The 14983-nt window shown below is 42.0% G+C and overlaps 1 protein-coding gene across 5 annotated transcripts in view; it reads right to left on the reverse strand.

The window, feature by feature from the left end:
* Nucleotides 1-3751: 3751 nt before the first annotated feature.
* LOC146809538 (galactoside alpha-(1,2)-fucosyltransferase 2-like) overlaps nucleotides 3752-14983 on the reverse strand; it is a 94166-nt gene continuing 82934 nt past the window's right edge. For 3 of the 5 annotated variants that reach the window (XM_085616365.1, XM_085616367.1, XM_085616366.1), the window contains exon 3: nucleotides 3752-4981. In XM_085616365.1, coding sequence (XP_085472491.1) covers nucleotides 3921-4949 — 1029 coding nt within the window. In that variant the 5' untranslated portion in view covers nucleotides 4950-4981 and the 3' untranslated portion in view covers nucleotides 3752-3920. The remainder of the gene's footprint in view (nucleotides 4982-14983) is intronic. The other 2 variants (XM_085616368.1, XM_085616369.1) reach the window with 1 other exon arrangement.

Consider the following 14983-nt stretch of genomic DNA (forward strand, 5'->3'; position numbering starts at 1 on the left):
TGTTGACGGTCTTCTCGATGACTTTGGCTGGAAACGGGAGTACAGAGATGGGGCGGTAATTCTTGAGTTCGGTGGGGTCTGCTGTAGGTTTCTTCAGTAGAGCGCTGAGTTCGGCGTGCTTCCAGCTCTCGGGGAAGGTGGCGGTGTCGAATGAGGTGTTGATGATGTCCCGCAGGTGGGGTGCGATGACCGCGTCGGCTTTGTTGAAGACGTGGTGAGGGCAGGGGTCGGTCGGAGATCCGGAGTGGATGGAGTTCATCGTGTGGACGGTTTCTTCGGTGTTGACCGGGGTCCAGGCGCGGAGGGTGGTGGTGGGTGGCGATGCTGCGGTCGTGGCGTGCGTCGGTTGAGTGCTGAAGCTGTAGTGTATGTCCGCGATCTTGTTGTGGAAGTAGGAGGCGAGGGAGTTGCAGAGGTCTTGCGAAGGGGTGATGTCGTTGTTTCCGGCGTTGGGGTTGGAGAGCTCTTTCACGATGTTGAAGACTACACCAAAAGCAAACTTTCTCAGTATCTAACTTTCTGCCAAATTTGATGTAAATCCGTTGATCTTTTTTTTCTGTATTGGAAGCACATTTTCCTAAGGGATTGAACATGGGAAGTCAAACTTTTGGAAACCTTCGCCTTTTATGGCACTCCCACATGACGGATGGGCAGTAAACCTTCCAAGAACAAGACAGTTTGGATGATTTTTTTTTTTGTTGGGGGGTGGGTGAGTTTTTGTGTAGAATCATCAAACAGCACCAGAAAATGCCACCTTTCCTATAGAAACTCTCACCTAACTACATAGTGGTGACTGCCACTGTGTAATTATATATGTATATAAGAGCTAGCACTCAAAAGTCGTGTATGGTGCTCATGTATTTATTTAAACAGCAGGTGTGGACCCATCAACGTGTTTCAGCTTCTGCCGAATTAGTTATTTGTAAAAGTCTTCTACAGATTGGAATCACGTGGAGAGGTGATAGTATTTTGCCTATGTTTATGTTGAACCTCCCTCTTGTGTTCACATATTGGATATATTTTAATAGGTATTGAAATGACGTCACTTATCGTGATCAAGACTTTGGCAAAAGCTGAAATGCATTAATGGATCCACATTTGCTGTCTAAATATGGATACGCATTTGCACACCGTACACCCCCTTTGAGTGCTGGCTCTTTCCTGGAGAGGTGAAGCATTATCAGGCATGTGCATCCATACATGTGTGTGTAAAAATATGAGTGTGTGGATGTTTATGAACGATAAGCTTTGTTCTGCTTCAAATCAACCTTTTATCACCCTAAAGAGTTGTGTATGTGGGTGTCTCACAATGATTCCCAAACATAAACTTATTTCGTAAGCTGTATTGTGCATGCACCTGTCCTGCAGATCATTTCCCCAGTCCCCCTTGTAAATAAATTATGCTGTGTGCCAGGGATGCAAGAGAAGCAAAAGAAACAAATGATCGGCGGAATGCTGAACAATACAAACATTCACCCCCAGTCACAAAGATCTGGGTTTAATCCATCATTCTTTTGCTCACCATGCCACCGGTGTTTGGGCCCAGCCATATGCAAATCAGTCTTGACCCTGTTCCTCATGGGAACAGTCCAGTCCAAACTGCCAAACCAGGTCCTACCTGGAATGGAAACAAGCATCCTGGGACCTGTTTCATGGCATCGCCCCTAATCAGCCAGGATAGCTTGAATCCAGTGGCCGGGTCCAAACTGGCCCCGGGTGGTGAGCAAACGAACAATGGATTAAACCCAGATCCTTCTGATTGGGGTGAATGTTTGCATTGTTCAGCATTCCGTCCATCATTGTTCCTTTTGCTTTAGGGATGCAAGAGAGGCAACGTAGACAGCCCCCTGCCACATCCCATCCGTTCCAATAGAGTTCTCTGCTCTACATTAATTAGCGCATCAGCTTGGCAATAATTAATGACTGTCCTTAGTACAGATATAAATCCTCATCATTTGTCCTACTGTAATTCCGATGGGGCCAGTAATGAAATTTAACCCCCCCCCCTCCAATTTGGAATTTTGTGATACAAATAACGAGGCGGATCCTGTGCACTTAGGACAGATGAAATCTCCGGGGCAGAAATGAGGAATTACCAGGGAACTGGACCCAGGGTTACAAATTTACCATATAATTTCTTATTTCAAATGTGGACAGTGGGGTCCCACTTGTAATCACTGGTAGTTCAGGCCCGCTGCTACATGTATTTATATTATCGGTTACTCCATGTGGTGTATGTCCCGGGACTCACAATAAAAACTTAGTAATGACCCCATGAAGCTCGTATGGGGCAATGGGGGGCCACTGGTCTAGTCCATGTTAGCCTGTATCCACAGTCCTTTGTTTCCGACCCCCCTTGCACATCGACAATAGTGTAGCCAGTGTGTCATGGGCCAAAGTGCAAGGACCAAAATGCCCCCTGGCTTCTGTCTGAATGATAAATACAGCAATAATCAGGGTTCAGTGGGCCCCTCAGGGCTCTGGCCCCGGTGCCACTGCATATGTCAGCTACGAGCCTACACCCAGTGTGGGGCAGACTGGCAAATGGAGATAGAATCGCGCACACAGCTGCACCTAAGTCTGTCTTTCATTTACTGGGATGTGATCTAAAATCTGCCCAGTCTGTAAGTCTGTCCGCACAGGTGATGTCACACACCTGCATGCTTTAGGTCGCAGGGTCTTCGGATATCTCACTGTGTCTAAGAGACTTCACATCTCTCTTTCGTAGACGATATAATTGCCACTGGGATAAACAGGTCTCTTCTGTTCTGTCGACCGTGACGGGCCTGGGACCTCTCAGGGCAGAATCAGAGGCTGGGAATTTTAACAGGATTGATACGCGATGGGATATCTCCCTTAGACGCTGGGAGGGACCTGCCCGCCACACAAGTCATCTTCCCAAAAATGGTATGGGAAAGGAAAAGCGACCGTCTATCAGTCGCCAGAGAGGAACCGCGACCCCTTCCCAGTTAGTCACCGGCTGCGCACTCTCATGTGTAGATGCATTGATAACCGCTTGCGCCCGAGGCGCATGCCCTCTGATGAACATGAAAGCAAAGTCTTTGATGACATCTGCCTGCAAAGTAAAACAAGCATTTGCAATGCAATAGGACTCACATTTACGTAAGACCTATTGCATTGGTAATCGGAGTGCAGGCGGGCAAAAAGGCATGAACGGGAGAGGGGGAGCCGGGGTGGCAAGATGTCATGGACTGTGGGAGGGGGTGGGGGGAGAAAGGGAAGAAAATAGTGTTTTGAGAAAAGGGGCCAGTAGCCATGGAAGGATACAAATGAGCAAATGAGGACATGACTGTCCTGAGGAGGGACTAACAAGCCTAAAACCAATCAGAAGGCAGCATTTAGGACCTAAGCCAATGCAAAAGATGGGTGGAGAGTGGGCGGAGCTTCCACAAAGCTTCCACACTTTACTGAATTCTGAAAGCCTTGCAAAGTGAGCAACTCAAGCGCTGCAACGCTAGGTTCGACCTAAAAACGGACCTACCTGGCCATAAAACTGTCCCACAACATATAGAAAAATGGCCCACACACTGATTTGTAGTCCCAGCTCATCGGGCACTGCTTGATTGCCCTATGGGCCAGTCCGACTCTGGATAAGAACATGGATTTGTCAGTGCATGATGTTTGCTTTTTTACACATCAGGAAAATCCTTTAGATAATGGATCAATGATCCTTTGGTCTTTTAAAAATATAAATCTTCAACTTTTTATAACTTTTTAGAGTCCAAGTTCATTTCAGTTCTTCCAGTAATGATTTAATTTTAGATTTCTCTGCTTTAATTGAATATGTTTTGTCGATTTCGTCTCTTAGGACCCTACAGTGTTCACTTTGATTACAATGTGTTCTTATTATAATTGGATAGTGTACCTTGGCATACATGATTATCAGGCCACCAATTAAATTATTTGTTCAATGAAAGAAGAGGTGAAAGGTCAGCAGGAATTCCAATCCATTCAGGAAGGAAAGAAGCCTCGTACCTGAATAGTTTGAGGTAAGGTGAATCATGCAAGGTGAAATTAGTGAGGTAAATAGTCTCCCCGCCAGCGAGGTAAGCTGTCCAGTAACCAAAGGTGCCGATAGTCATGATGGTGTGATTACAGTGGGCGAGGATAGCAAAGTCCCTTTTGGGTGACGACTCAATGCCATCACCAGCGAAGTAGACATCTCCTTTGGAGGCATCAATGTTCTCCTTGCACCACTTCATATCATTACTGGCCACCACAAAGGCTGTTTTTTGGTATTTACTCCTGAAATAAGCCATGGCCTTGTCCATGTAACCTTTATCCGCTACCACACCTTTTCTGTCCCTAGACATTACCACAACATAATCTCCTCTACGAACGTGCACTCCGACATAGGTCACATTGTTCTGTGAACCCCGTAGTTTCGCCAAGTACTCATTAACTTCCTTCTTGATAGAATCATGGAAGGTGAATTCTCTGCGGATCTCATCTCGGATGTGGTGATAGAAGGTCCATGAATTTGGGCAGCCGGTGAACCTCACATACTGCCGCCCTTCAATGTGCTCGTATCTCTCCGACATCCAGTCTTGAACCCAAATATCCTGCCAAGGAATCTGCTTTTCTTGAACATCACTCAAGTGTGGCAGAGTAATCCTAAAAATTGGGCCTAGCATGTGAACCATATCCTGCACTACCCATGCCCTCTTGCCGTGCAGTTTGGCTAAAGAATACAAGGTTGCATACTCGCCCATCTGGTTCCCCAATCGGTTATTAGCATTTACAGTCCATACCCCATCAGGAAAGTCTTTAGTCAGATTTAGGACAACTTCAAGCCCTAGAATGCTGGAATATATGTTTCCTGACCAATGTTGGAGCTGCAAGAAGTAACGGGATATGATGCAGAGTACAAGCAGAAATCCAACCACCAAAAATCTCCTTTGGGGGCAGTATGGTCTTTTCCATTTCATGTTTATTTCACCTCTGGATCCTCAGGTGCTGCCTTACAAGAACAGAAAAAAAGAACTTTAATGTCAGAGTTATATTTTCACAAATGGCAAACACAAATTCATTTTATCCAGTCATATGAGCAGAGGAATCATTTGATGATTTATTCAACCAAATAGCACAGTGGCATGCTGCAGCAAACAAGTACTCAGAGAACACACACAGATTTGCTATTGAATAGGAAGAGAGGAATTTATTAGGATATAATATGAATGCTACCAAAAACGAAATAGGGCACCACAATTGTATGCTCAGGAATAACTGTGAGAAACACAGACGCATGAGAGACCTAAGGGAAAACTCATAGATATGCAAAATGTCAGAAATATGCACAAAGCCAATATCATCCCTTCCTCAAAAGTAATAAGGATGCTCACCAGAAACATTATTGATTGTTTACAACCCTCCAACGGGCATTGTTCATTACTCAAAAATGATTAACTCAATTTAATAACTTCTAAGTGCGATTGGTTTTCAGTGGTTGTAGATTTGAACATTTAAACTTCAATAACTTCTTTTACCCAGGTTTTATTGTCTGCTTTACGTCATTTATTATTTGTAAATGGCATGTTAACCCAATGTTTAAGAACTACAGACATAAAAAGTGATGACTGTCCCTGTGGATTGACCAACCAGGATTTTTAGATTTACAGCCTAGTTTATGAAAATGGAGCGAACAAACTAAAATTCACACAACCAGGCTTTAAGAAAGTTGCGACTCGACCAAAAATAATGATTCATAAAATAAGCAATGCACCTGAACTATGAATAACTGTCATCATCAAATAGCAAGATAGTCTAAAAAGAGGTAATTGTTCAGTCTTAAAAAACGTATTATGTGGGGGCGTGGCTTGATGCCTAAGTGGGAAGGACACCTCTTTCTGAGGCTCCAGAGTGGTCACGGGGAGAAGACTCTACTGCACATACAAGGATGCCTTTTCCATGAAAATGGACTGTTATCGATGGGGGAACTTCTGTAGACTAAGAAGGTGTGTCACAAGGTCAAAACTCTGCTTAGTTAAGGAATATCTGCTCTAAAATCCGCGAGTGAACTGAGGCGAAGATCGTGCCCACAATCTTGTTTTCCAATTTATTCATGTGAACGGTGCTATTGTTTCTCATAGCCTCCCCTGCTAAAAGTTTTATTTTTCCTCAGTAACTTTAAATTACATGGAGAAGTATTACACCTTGAACCAATATTTCTTTTCTTGGTTTTTATAAAAGTATTGGTAAAATTTGGTGGGCATACTGAGAAGAACTCCATACCGTCTTTTTTTTACCTATCACCGTCAGTGATGAGTTCTCTACTTCTTTCTCCTCATAACATTATCACTCCTGCTTAATTATTGGAAAGATGATGATAGCATCTGCAATATCTCCTTCAACAACACTTTTCATGTATTTTCACTAAAAGCTTTAGTAGTCTACCAGAAGGACTTTATAATAATTCTGTCAGAACTTAAAACTGCTGGTGCTTTAATGTTAGGCCTTTTTTTACTAGTGTATGCTGATAACTCCACATATGGGAAAGACCAGGAACCTCAAACTACATGCTCTTAACCCACCAGTTGGCAAGTTCTCCGCTGAAGCTGAAATTATGAATTCTTTTTCTGTGCTAGAGAATATGGAACAGGCTGTTGGTAACATCCAGGAGTTTTCAGCATGTTCCTCTAGCGTGTCTTGAGTTACAGCTTCATCTACTACCAAAATGGTATTTCAACTTCCTTCACCTTCTACTGCCTCTGTAACGAAAATGGTCAAAAAAGATCCTCCCTACCCTATAAAATCTTCCACAGAAATGTCAATAGAGCTTCGTCCTGAAGAATTTAGAGCACTTAAGCCTTACATGGAAGACACCAACAAACAGCTTCAACTTATAGATGATAAATGGTCTCATGTAGAAAACAGAGTTAGTCAGATGGAATGGAGGGTTGAGAGTCTAGAAGTTTCAATGCAGACTGACACAGTATTGCAGACTGAAGTGATGTCTTTAGTAGATAGATGGCGCCTTCAAAATCCGGGAAAGTGCGACTATTCTTGCTTTTCGGCAAAGTATGATTCGGCATCCAGAATAGATTACTTTCTGATCTCACATGACCTTTCTGTTAATAAGTAGGATCATATTTCGAATGCCTTTTCTGACCATGCCTTAATTAAAATAGAATTTGCTTTTGGAGGACTAGAGGGAAAAGTGCCTAGAAGGTGGTATTTTAATAAACTTAATCTGGAAAACGAGGCTTGGTGTACAGAAATGGCCAATGAGATTAGTGTCTTTTTTCCATCAATAAAGACTCTGCTCCAACTAATATAGTTTGGGACGCATTTAAGGCTACACAAAGAGGCATAATTACATCAAAAGAAATCCTGCAACAAAGGGCAAAAAAAGAGGAAAGATTAAAGATTGAGCTAAGACTTGCGCAGGCGAACCTGGAGCATATCAAGGACAGAAATTTAAATACAAAACAAGAGTTACTCCAGGCAAAAATACAAATGCAGGAGTATTATCGATTAGGAGATGCAGCAAGTATGACTTTATCTTCAGACAGTGTACGAAGAGAGTGAATATACACAGAAACTTTTAGCATGGCAGGCAAAAGAGAAACAGGTTCAAAATAGAATTGAAAGTATCTGGGACGAGGTAGCTAAAATACGACTAGCCAGAACCGATGATATCGGGGACTCCTTTTTTAAGCATTACAAGGGACTTTATCAATTAGACCAGCAACCGTCTTTTGACCATTCCGTCATGAGCACACTTGCAAAAAAAGGCAGAGGGATTTCCCTTTTTTTTGCCTTGGGACATTGGGAAAAGCTTCCTCAACCTCCCAAAGCATAGTTCTTTGCAATGACAATTGCGCGCATGGCGCACTGTCATCATTACAAAGAAAACGAAACTGAAAACTGGTTTCAATTTCACAGTTTTGGTGCTTGTGGGGCTATCTTAGCCCCTGAGCACTGAAACACATGGGAGAGATATCATTGGAAAGGAGAGAATCTCCAAGGGCCCAAAACGTATTGTGGAGACATCAAAATGACAAACAACCTGGTTTTGAAAGGGGAGGCACCTGGGTTTTTGGCCCCGGGCTCAGCGGCCAGCTAAGGAAACCTACCAAACCCACACACTTCGGAAAACTAGACACCCTGGGGAGTCCAGTGAAGTATGTCTTGCGTGGATCCCCAAACATTTCCCTACCCAGAGTCCCCTGCAAACCTTAAATTGAGCTGAAAAGAATCACATTTTCCTCAATTTTCTGTGTGGGAAAGATGTGGTATAACCGGGCTGACACAAATTTCCTACCACCAAGCGTTCCGCCCGGTCTCCCAATAAAAATGGTACCTCACTTGTGTGGGTAGGCATAGTGGCTGCAGCAGGAAATGACTGAATCGTACTGTGGAGACTTCAAAATTACCTATCATAACACTACCTAGTTTTGCTGGGTCACCTGTTTTTTTGGCCCCTGGCTCACGGCCATCTAGGAAAACCTACCAAACCCACACATTTCTGAAAACTAGACACCCTAGGGAGGCCAGTGAGGTATGGCTTGCCTGGATCGCATAACGGTTTCCTACCTAGAATCCCCTGCAAACCTACAATTTAGCACACAAACATCACTTTTTCCACATATTTTTGTGTGAGATCACTGTGCCGGCACAAATGTCCTACCGCCTAGTGTTCCCCTTGGTCTCCTGAGTAAAAATATACCTCACACGTGTGGCTGTCCAATGCAGAATCAGCTAAAAGCATATTTTAAAAAAAATAAGAATTCACGGAGCTATACCCTTAATCCGTATGGTTTTGGCCCTTCCCGGTCACAGACCTTTGGCCCTCCCACACAAGTGAGGCATAATTTTACTCGGGAGAACAAGGTAAATGCTGGGTGGTAGGACATTTGTGCCGGCACGGTGATCCCACACAAAATAGTGTGGACAAAGTGATTTTTCAGCTAGATTGGAGGTTTGCAGGGGAATCTGGGTAGGGAAACATTGGGGGATCCACACAAGCCATACCTCTTGACTCACTAGTGTGTCTAGTTTTCAGAAATGTGTGGGTTTGGTAGGTTTCCCTAGATGGCTGCCTACACCGGGACCCCAGGTTGAAAGCACAAAAACTAGCAAAAATAAGCGATGACCCCGTAAAATGCCAAAACTGTGTAGAAAACGTTGGGTTTCTGACAAAGATCTGTCAGTCCCTGAAAGCTGGGCAGATTGTGATTTCAGCACCACAAACCCTTTGTTGATACCATTTGCAGGGAAAAAAAACAGATGCTTTATTCTGAAGCACTTTTTTCCCATTTTTCCCAACAAGAAAAAAACATAGCTGTATTTTAGCTAATTTCTGGGTCTCCTCCAGGGGAATCAACAAACCCTGGGTACCTTTAAAATCCCCATGATGTTGGAAGAAAAGGACGCAAATTTGGCATGGATTCCTTATGTGGTCAAAAAGTTACAGTGGCCTAAGTGCTAACTACCCCAAATAATCAAGAAAAGGCTTAGCACAGGGGGAAAAGGCCTAGCAGCGAAGGGGTAAATGGCCTTATGAGTTATTTCATGGAATATGAAAGGTTACAGCTGTCCTATAAAATGTCAAAGGGTTTTAACCCATCTCTCAAAATTAAAAGGTGATATTGTCTTATTGCAAGAAACCCATGTGGTAGAAACAGAAGTTGTAAAAAAGTAGTGGGTTGGTCATATTTGTTTCTTCTCCGGGTATAGGTAAACGTTATGGAGTGGCTATACTTCATAATTAATCCTTAGATATTCATGTTATATCCCAAGATTCGGGTTCCATGGCCAAATGGATTGTTGCTTCTATCACTATCAGTGAAATTCCTGTTACAATTTTTAACGTGGATGCTCCCACACAATTAGATAAATCTTTTTAGACTGAAATCTTATCTAAGTTAATGAATCTCACTGATTATTGCTTGATTTCTAAAGGTGACTGCAACCTGGTTTTAGAACCCTTTATTGATCCCCATACCAATTACTAGTTTATTCCATTAGGCATGATTTCCCAATTTATTCTGCTATAAAACAAAGATCGCTAATTGATGCTTAAAGAATCTGTAAGCCTCCCCTGAAAGCATATACTTTTTTCTCTCCTGCTCATTTTTTCAGACCAGAATTGGGTATTTGTTTGTCCCACAACCCCTCATAAAATACATTTTACAATCTGAAATTGACTATATTAATTTCTGATCACACCCCAGTTATATTGGATTTAGATACACATACCCCTGGAAGTAGGACATGGAGATTTAATAAATCTCTTCTCTAGATACCAATTTCACTCAACTTTTCTAAGAGTTTGCATCAAATGTTTCCATTGATAATGAAACACCAGATATTTCTCCGCAGACCATTTGGGATACTTTTAAAGATGCCTCTAGAGACTTTATCATTTCCTTTACTGCCTGCAAGAATTAGTCAACCTTTCAAAATCCTAATTTTGTCCTCCATAATAGCACCAAAGACCAATTTCTTCATTCTTCAATTTGCCATTATAAATATGTTAAGATTAATCACAAAACGACTTTTTGGAAAACCTGGCCTATGAAAGATTTAAAATGGATTTTCCAACTTTTTGAAAAAGGTTCTCGCCTTTCTTTGACACAAGCTCAACAATGCTTCTTCTTACCCTATTTGTTTTCATATAAATACATTTCGTTAACATCTATCGTTCCTTCAACCTACAGAAAGTTACCAGATGATACTATTTCTATTGTGCCTATCCCTTAACTGGAAACTTCTGTGCTATCCTTTCCCTCAGTATCACAAATTTACAATAAACTCACTGCTTATCCAGAGAGTAGAGACAAAACAAAGGTGGAATTACAACGGGAGCTTGACTTGGGCTCATCTTTCTCAATCCCCTTATGGAACAGGATTTGGCCCAAATTACACAAATCCTCAGGAGCAGCAACTTCTATTCAAATGTATTTTTTGGTCATAACAGACTATTGATTATTCCTGATACTTTACATATAATGAATCACACACTCACCTCTTCCTGTTTGTCTTTCAATGTCTCTATTTCTGACCTCAAACATACACTCTTTGAATGTGCCCCTACACATCAATTATGTTTGCGCGTTTGGAAGCAAGTAAATATTATTTTTAATACACAAATCCCTTTTACTATCAAGAATATATTTTTAGGTTCACTCTCAGAAGACTGGTCTTCTCAACATGATTAAATTGACATAGTGTGTTGCAGTTCAACAAATCACCAAAACATGGAAGGATTCTTCTTGTTTATCCTTTCGAGCATGGTGGTATAGTGTTTGCTATTATCACACATTGGATGGAGCACATGTTACCCAAATATCTCTTGCTATTAGAAGAAATATGCTTTGGTTACCTGTGACAACCTCATAAAGAGGTGCCCAACCTCCATGATTTCTATTTACTACTATTTTCAATGATTCTAAATGTTGATAATAATGTACTTTTAACTTTTATGTATTAGCAATTATATTGTATGCAGATAATTATTCACAGGATATTTATTTGATTATCTTATTTTCTTTTTCTACTTTTATTATTATTTAATCACAGTGTTTTACTTAATTGTATGTTCATTGATTAATTGAGCTAATAAACTTTATCTTTCAAACTTAAAAATAACGTTATTACATGGAAGAAAAATGCTTGCATGAAGAAATTAATAGATTGGCCTTTTGAATGTAAAGGACGATTAAATATATTAACATTGTGGAAAAAATAATACATGTCCCTTTGATTATATTGGATTTCTGAAACAGTTCACAAAATCAAGAGCTAACGGCTTTCATCAATGCGATACAGCACATTTAAGGTAAGAAAGATTGTAATGAGAGATCATAGGGCCAGATTACAAGTCTGGCAGTCCATAGACTACCTGACTCGTGGTGGTCCGTCTGCTGGATTACGACTCTCTGAGTCGGTCCAGCAGTGGAATGCCAGCTGAGCCTGGCAGTGGAGCGGCAGAGGGGCAATGCAATGTGCTAAGCGGGACTAGCGGAGTCCCGCTGAGCATATCACAAGATTACCCCACCACCAGTCTTCTCATGGTGGTGAGCACGCCACAAAAGACCGGTGGTGGGGAACAAAGGAGTTCCTACAGGGACCCCATGTCCCTCGCCATGGGGATGCATTCAGTGGGGAACATCTTGTGCCCCTCTGTTTGCATGCACCCCCAGTTCCAGCATGGCATGGACTTTATAGTCCATGCCTTACTGGAACATTTTTGTCATTCCCATTGCGGTGCCCTTTGTCCGGGCTCCGCCGTAGTAAAGGCAAAAGGACCATCTGCCTGCATGAATTTCAACTTGTAATCGGTGGCAGTTCTTGCACAGCTTTGGCAGTGCTGTGCTGGTGGAAAGCCAGCGCAGCAGCGCCAAAGTCGTAATCGGGCCCTAAGACATTTGTACAAATTTGGTATTTAATTTGTTTTTTATCTTATATATGAATTGCAAGGAAAGCTTAAAGTTGGCTATTTAAATTTTTGGAATAATTAGACAGACTGACTATGTGGTATAGTATTAGAGATTTGTTGATGAGAGAACAAAAAGTTTTGAACTTTGTTGACATGTTATATGCAAATGCAATTAATAACCATAGCAGTAATGTGCTGTCTCAAATTTTGGGTGCTTATATTAAATATCCCTACTACAATTAAAATCCAAATTCTATACAGTTAAACAGGATGCTAACAGTTAGGGGCCCATTATGATATCGGGTGGATCACCACCGCTGGACCGGCAGTGGCCACCACTGGCCTGGTGGTGGCGATCAGCCCGCCAGATGCTCCCGTTTCACGCCCCGCCATATTAGTATGGCGAGGGGCACCACGGTGGATGGAAAGACCGTCCGCCACTTTTCCGCCGGTCGGATTCCCGGCCGGGCAGAAAAGGGACACAATAGGGTGGCGGTGCCTATGATGCCTGCCTTTCCATGGCGGAGACTCCGCCATGGAAAGGCATGCAGGAATTCAATGTAGGGAACCATTGCAGGCCCGTGGCGGGGGTGGGATGTGGGTGGCTGCACTGGGGGTACCAATGGTACCCCCCCATCATTGCCATGCACAAGGTGGCAGGCACCATGCGGTGCCTGTCACGTTGTGCATGGTAATGAACAACATGGGCTTTGACATTGCGGCGGGTCACGCTAACAGCACCACGCGCCGCAATGTTAAAGTGGAGGATGCGCTCGCCAATGTGGCAGGCGCATCCTAATTGCCCTGACGGGACCGCCGCACCTCTGGCAGGACCGCTGCACCGCTGGCGTTCGGTCCCGTGTTCCGTTACGGTCCCGCCATCGTAATAGGCCCCTTAATGTTCAGGACATTATGACTTCAGGTAAGGCATTGGGCATTATTAGGAAATTTTAGACCCTTGTGCACCACTTGTAATCCGAATCCCAATGGCATATCTAAATGGGATGCTATCAATTGTGCTGAACTACTCTGTCTATTATTACATTAGTCCATCACTGATTACATACTACCACTTTACCGGAAATATGGAAGGGTTCTATTTTAGATCCACACAAAATATAGGGCGTTATAGCATCACTTAATTGAACTAATTGGTGCTTGCACCACGTTTTATTCACAGATGCTTTTTGATGGAATGCTAAGATTGCGCTCAGAGAATGAATTTGCTCGACCAGGCTATGGAATAACTCATAGCATTCTAGCTGTATGAACAATAATTCACAAACCGATCCCCATTCACTAAGCAGTATGTGACTGTTTTAACAATTTTAAAACAGCATTTGATAGGGTGGGTGGTTCTCCTTTGTGATGCAAACTAACAAAATGGGGCATTCCTCCCCTGTGGAACAGAGCAAATGAAGGTTGGTATACTATTCCATAAGGTCAAGCTTTTTTTAGAACCTACTAGTCCATGATCTTAAGCTGGAAAATAGCAGGTGTTTTGTTCATTCAGAAAGTGAATGAGCAATAATGATGCCATTAAATCCTGTTTTTATCCTGTCACATGTTCTTGCTTTTCAAGGGCAGAGGACAAATGTCAGTTTGTCTTTTTACTAATTGCTGCTCGGAAAATGGATTTTATTTTTCTTTCCCTTACAACAGTTAGAAGTTTTTGTGAGGTGAGCAGTCTGAATATGCCAGTTTTTATCCCAAAACATTTAAATAGCCTGTAAGTGAATAGTACAAATATTTCAATATACATCCGGATTTACCAAAGCACATTTTTTTGTAATGAAGAAGTGTGTTGCAAAGAAAGATTCATTGTTTATACACTTGATTATTTTTGTTTGTACACAATAGAATGTTATCAGTGAAACTGCATGTCAGTGGGAAATATTGTGGCCATTTCAAAGTAAAATCTGATGATTGCAAATTACAGTGTGCTACCACTTCATGTTTTAGTTATATATTCATTAAAAGTGATCGTTTTTAAACATGTTTTGAGAATCATTCCTGCCCCCGCCATAATGACAATGCTTTTAAATGAACTAAGAAGCTAGTCAAGGGTCATGTGTATCCTATATGTGGCTAAATTTGTATTTTATATGGAGCAAAGGTTTAGTCTATTCAATCAAACATCATAGTGTTTTTGTGCAGCAGACATGCTGAACTCGCATATTTGGAGGCGCTCTTATATGTGATAATGTAGGAAATGGCATCTCAGTGAATTTAAATATTTGCCCACAATCACATCTGAAAACAATGTATGGGTCAAAAGCATTACAATTGGGGCGAGAAGATTATTTAAGTTACTAGACCGGCAGGTCTAGTAAACGTTTTGGGATTTCTGAAGGTCCTGCAGATGTACAAACATTAGGAATATTGATTTCCTAATTGCGATTAGCTGCGAATCACAATTAGGAAATCACTATTCCTAATGCATGAAGTCTTTTATATTAAAATAGTGAATATTATTGGGTTTGCAAATTGACATACCTCGTGAATATTAATGAGGTAGGCCGCAATTTCCAACCCACTGCGAATCGCCACCATCACAAGGATGGTGGCCTGCTTGGGTCA

Source organism: Triturus cristatus, chromosome 7 (genome assembly GCF_964204655.1).
Source record: "Triturus cristatus chromosome 7, aTriCri1.1, whole genome shotgun sequence".
NCBI classification, from domain to species: domain Eukaryota; kingdom Metazoa; phylum Chordata; class Amphibia; order Caudata; family Salamandridae; genus Triturus; species Triturus cristatus.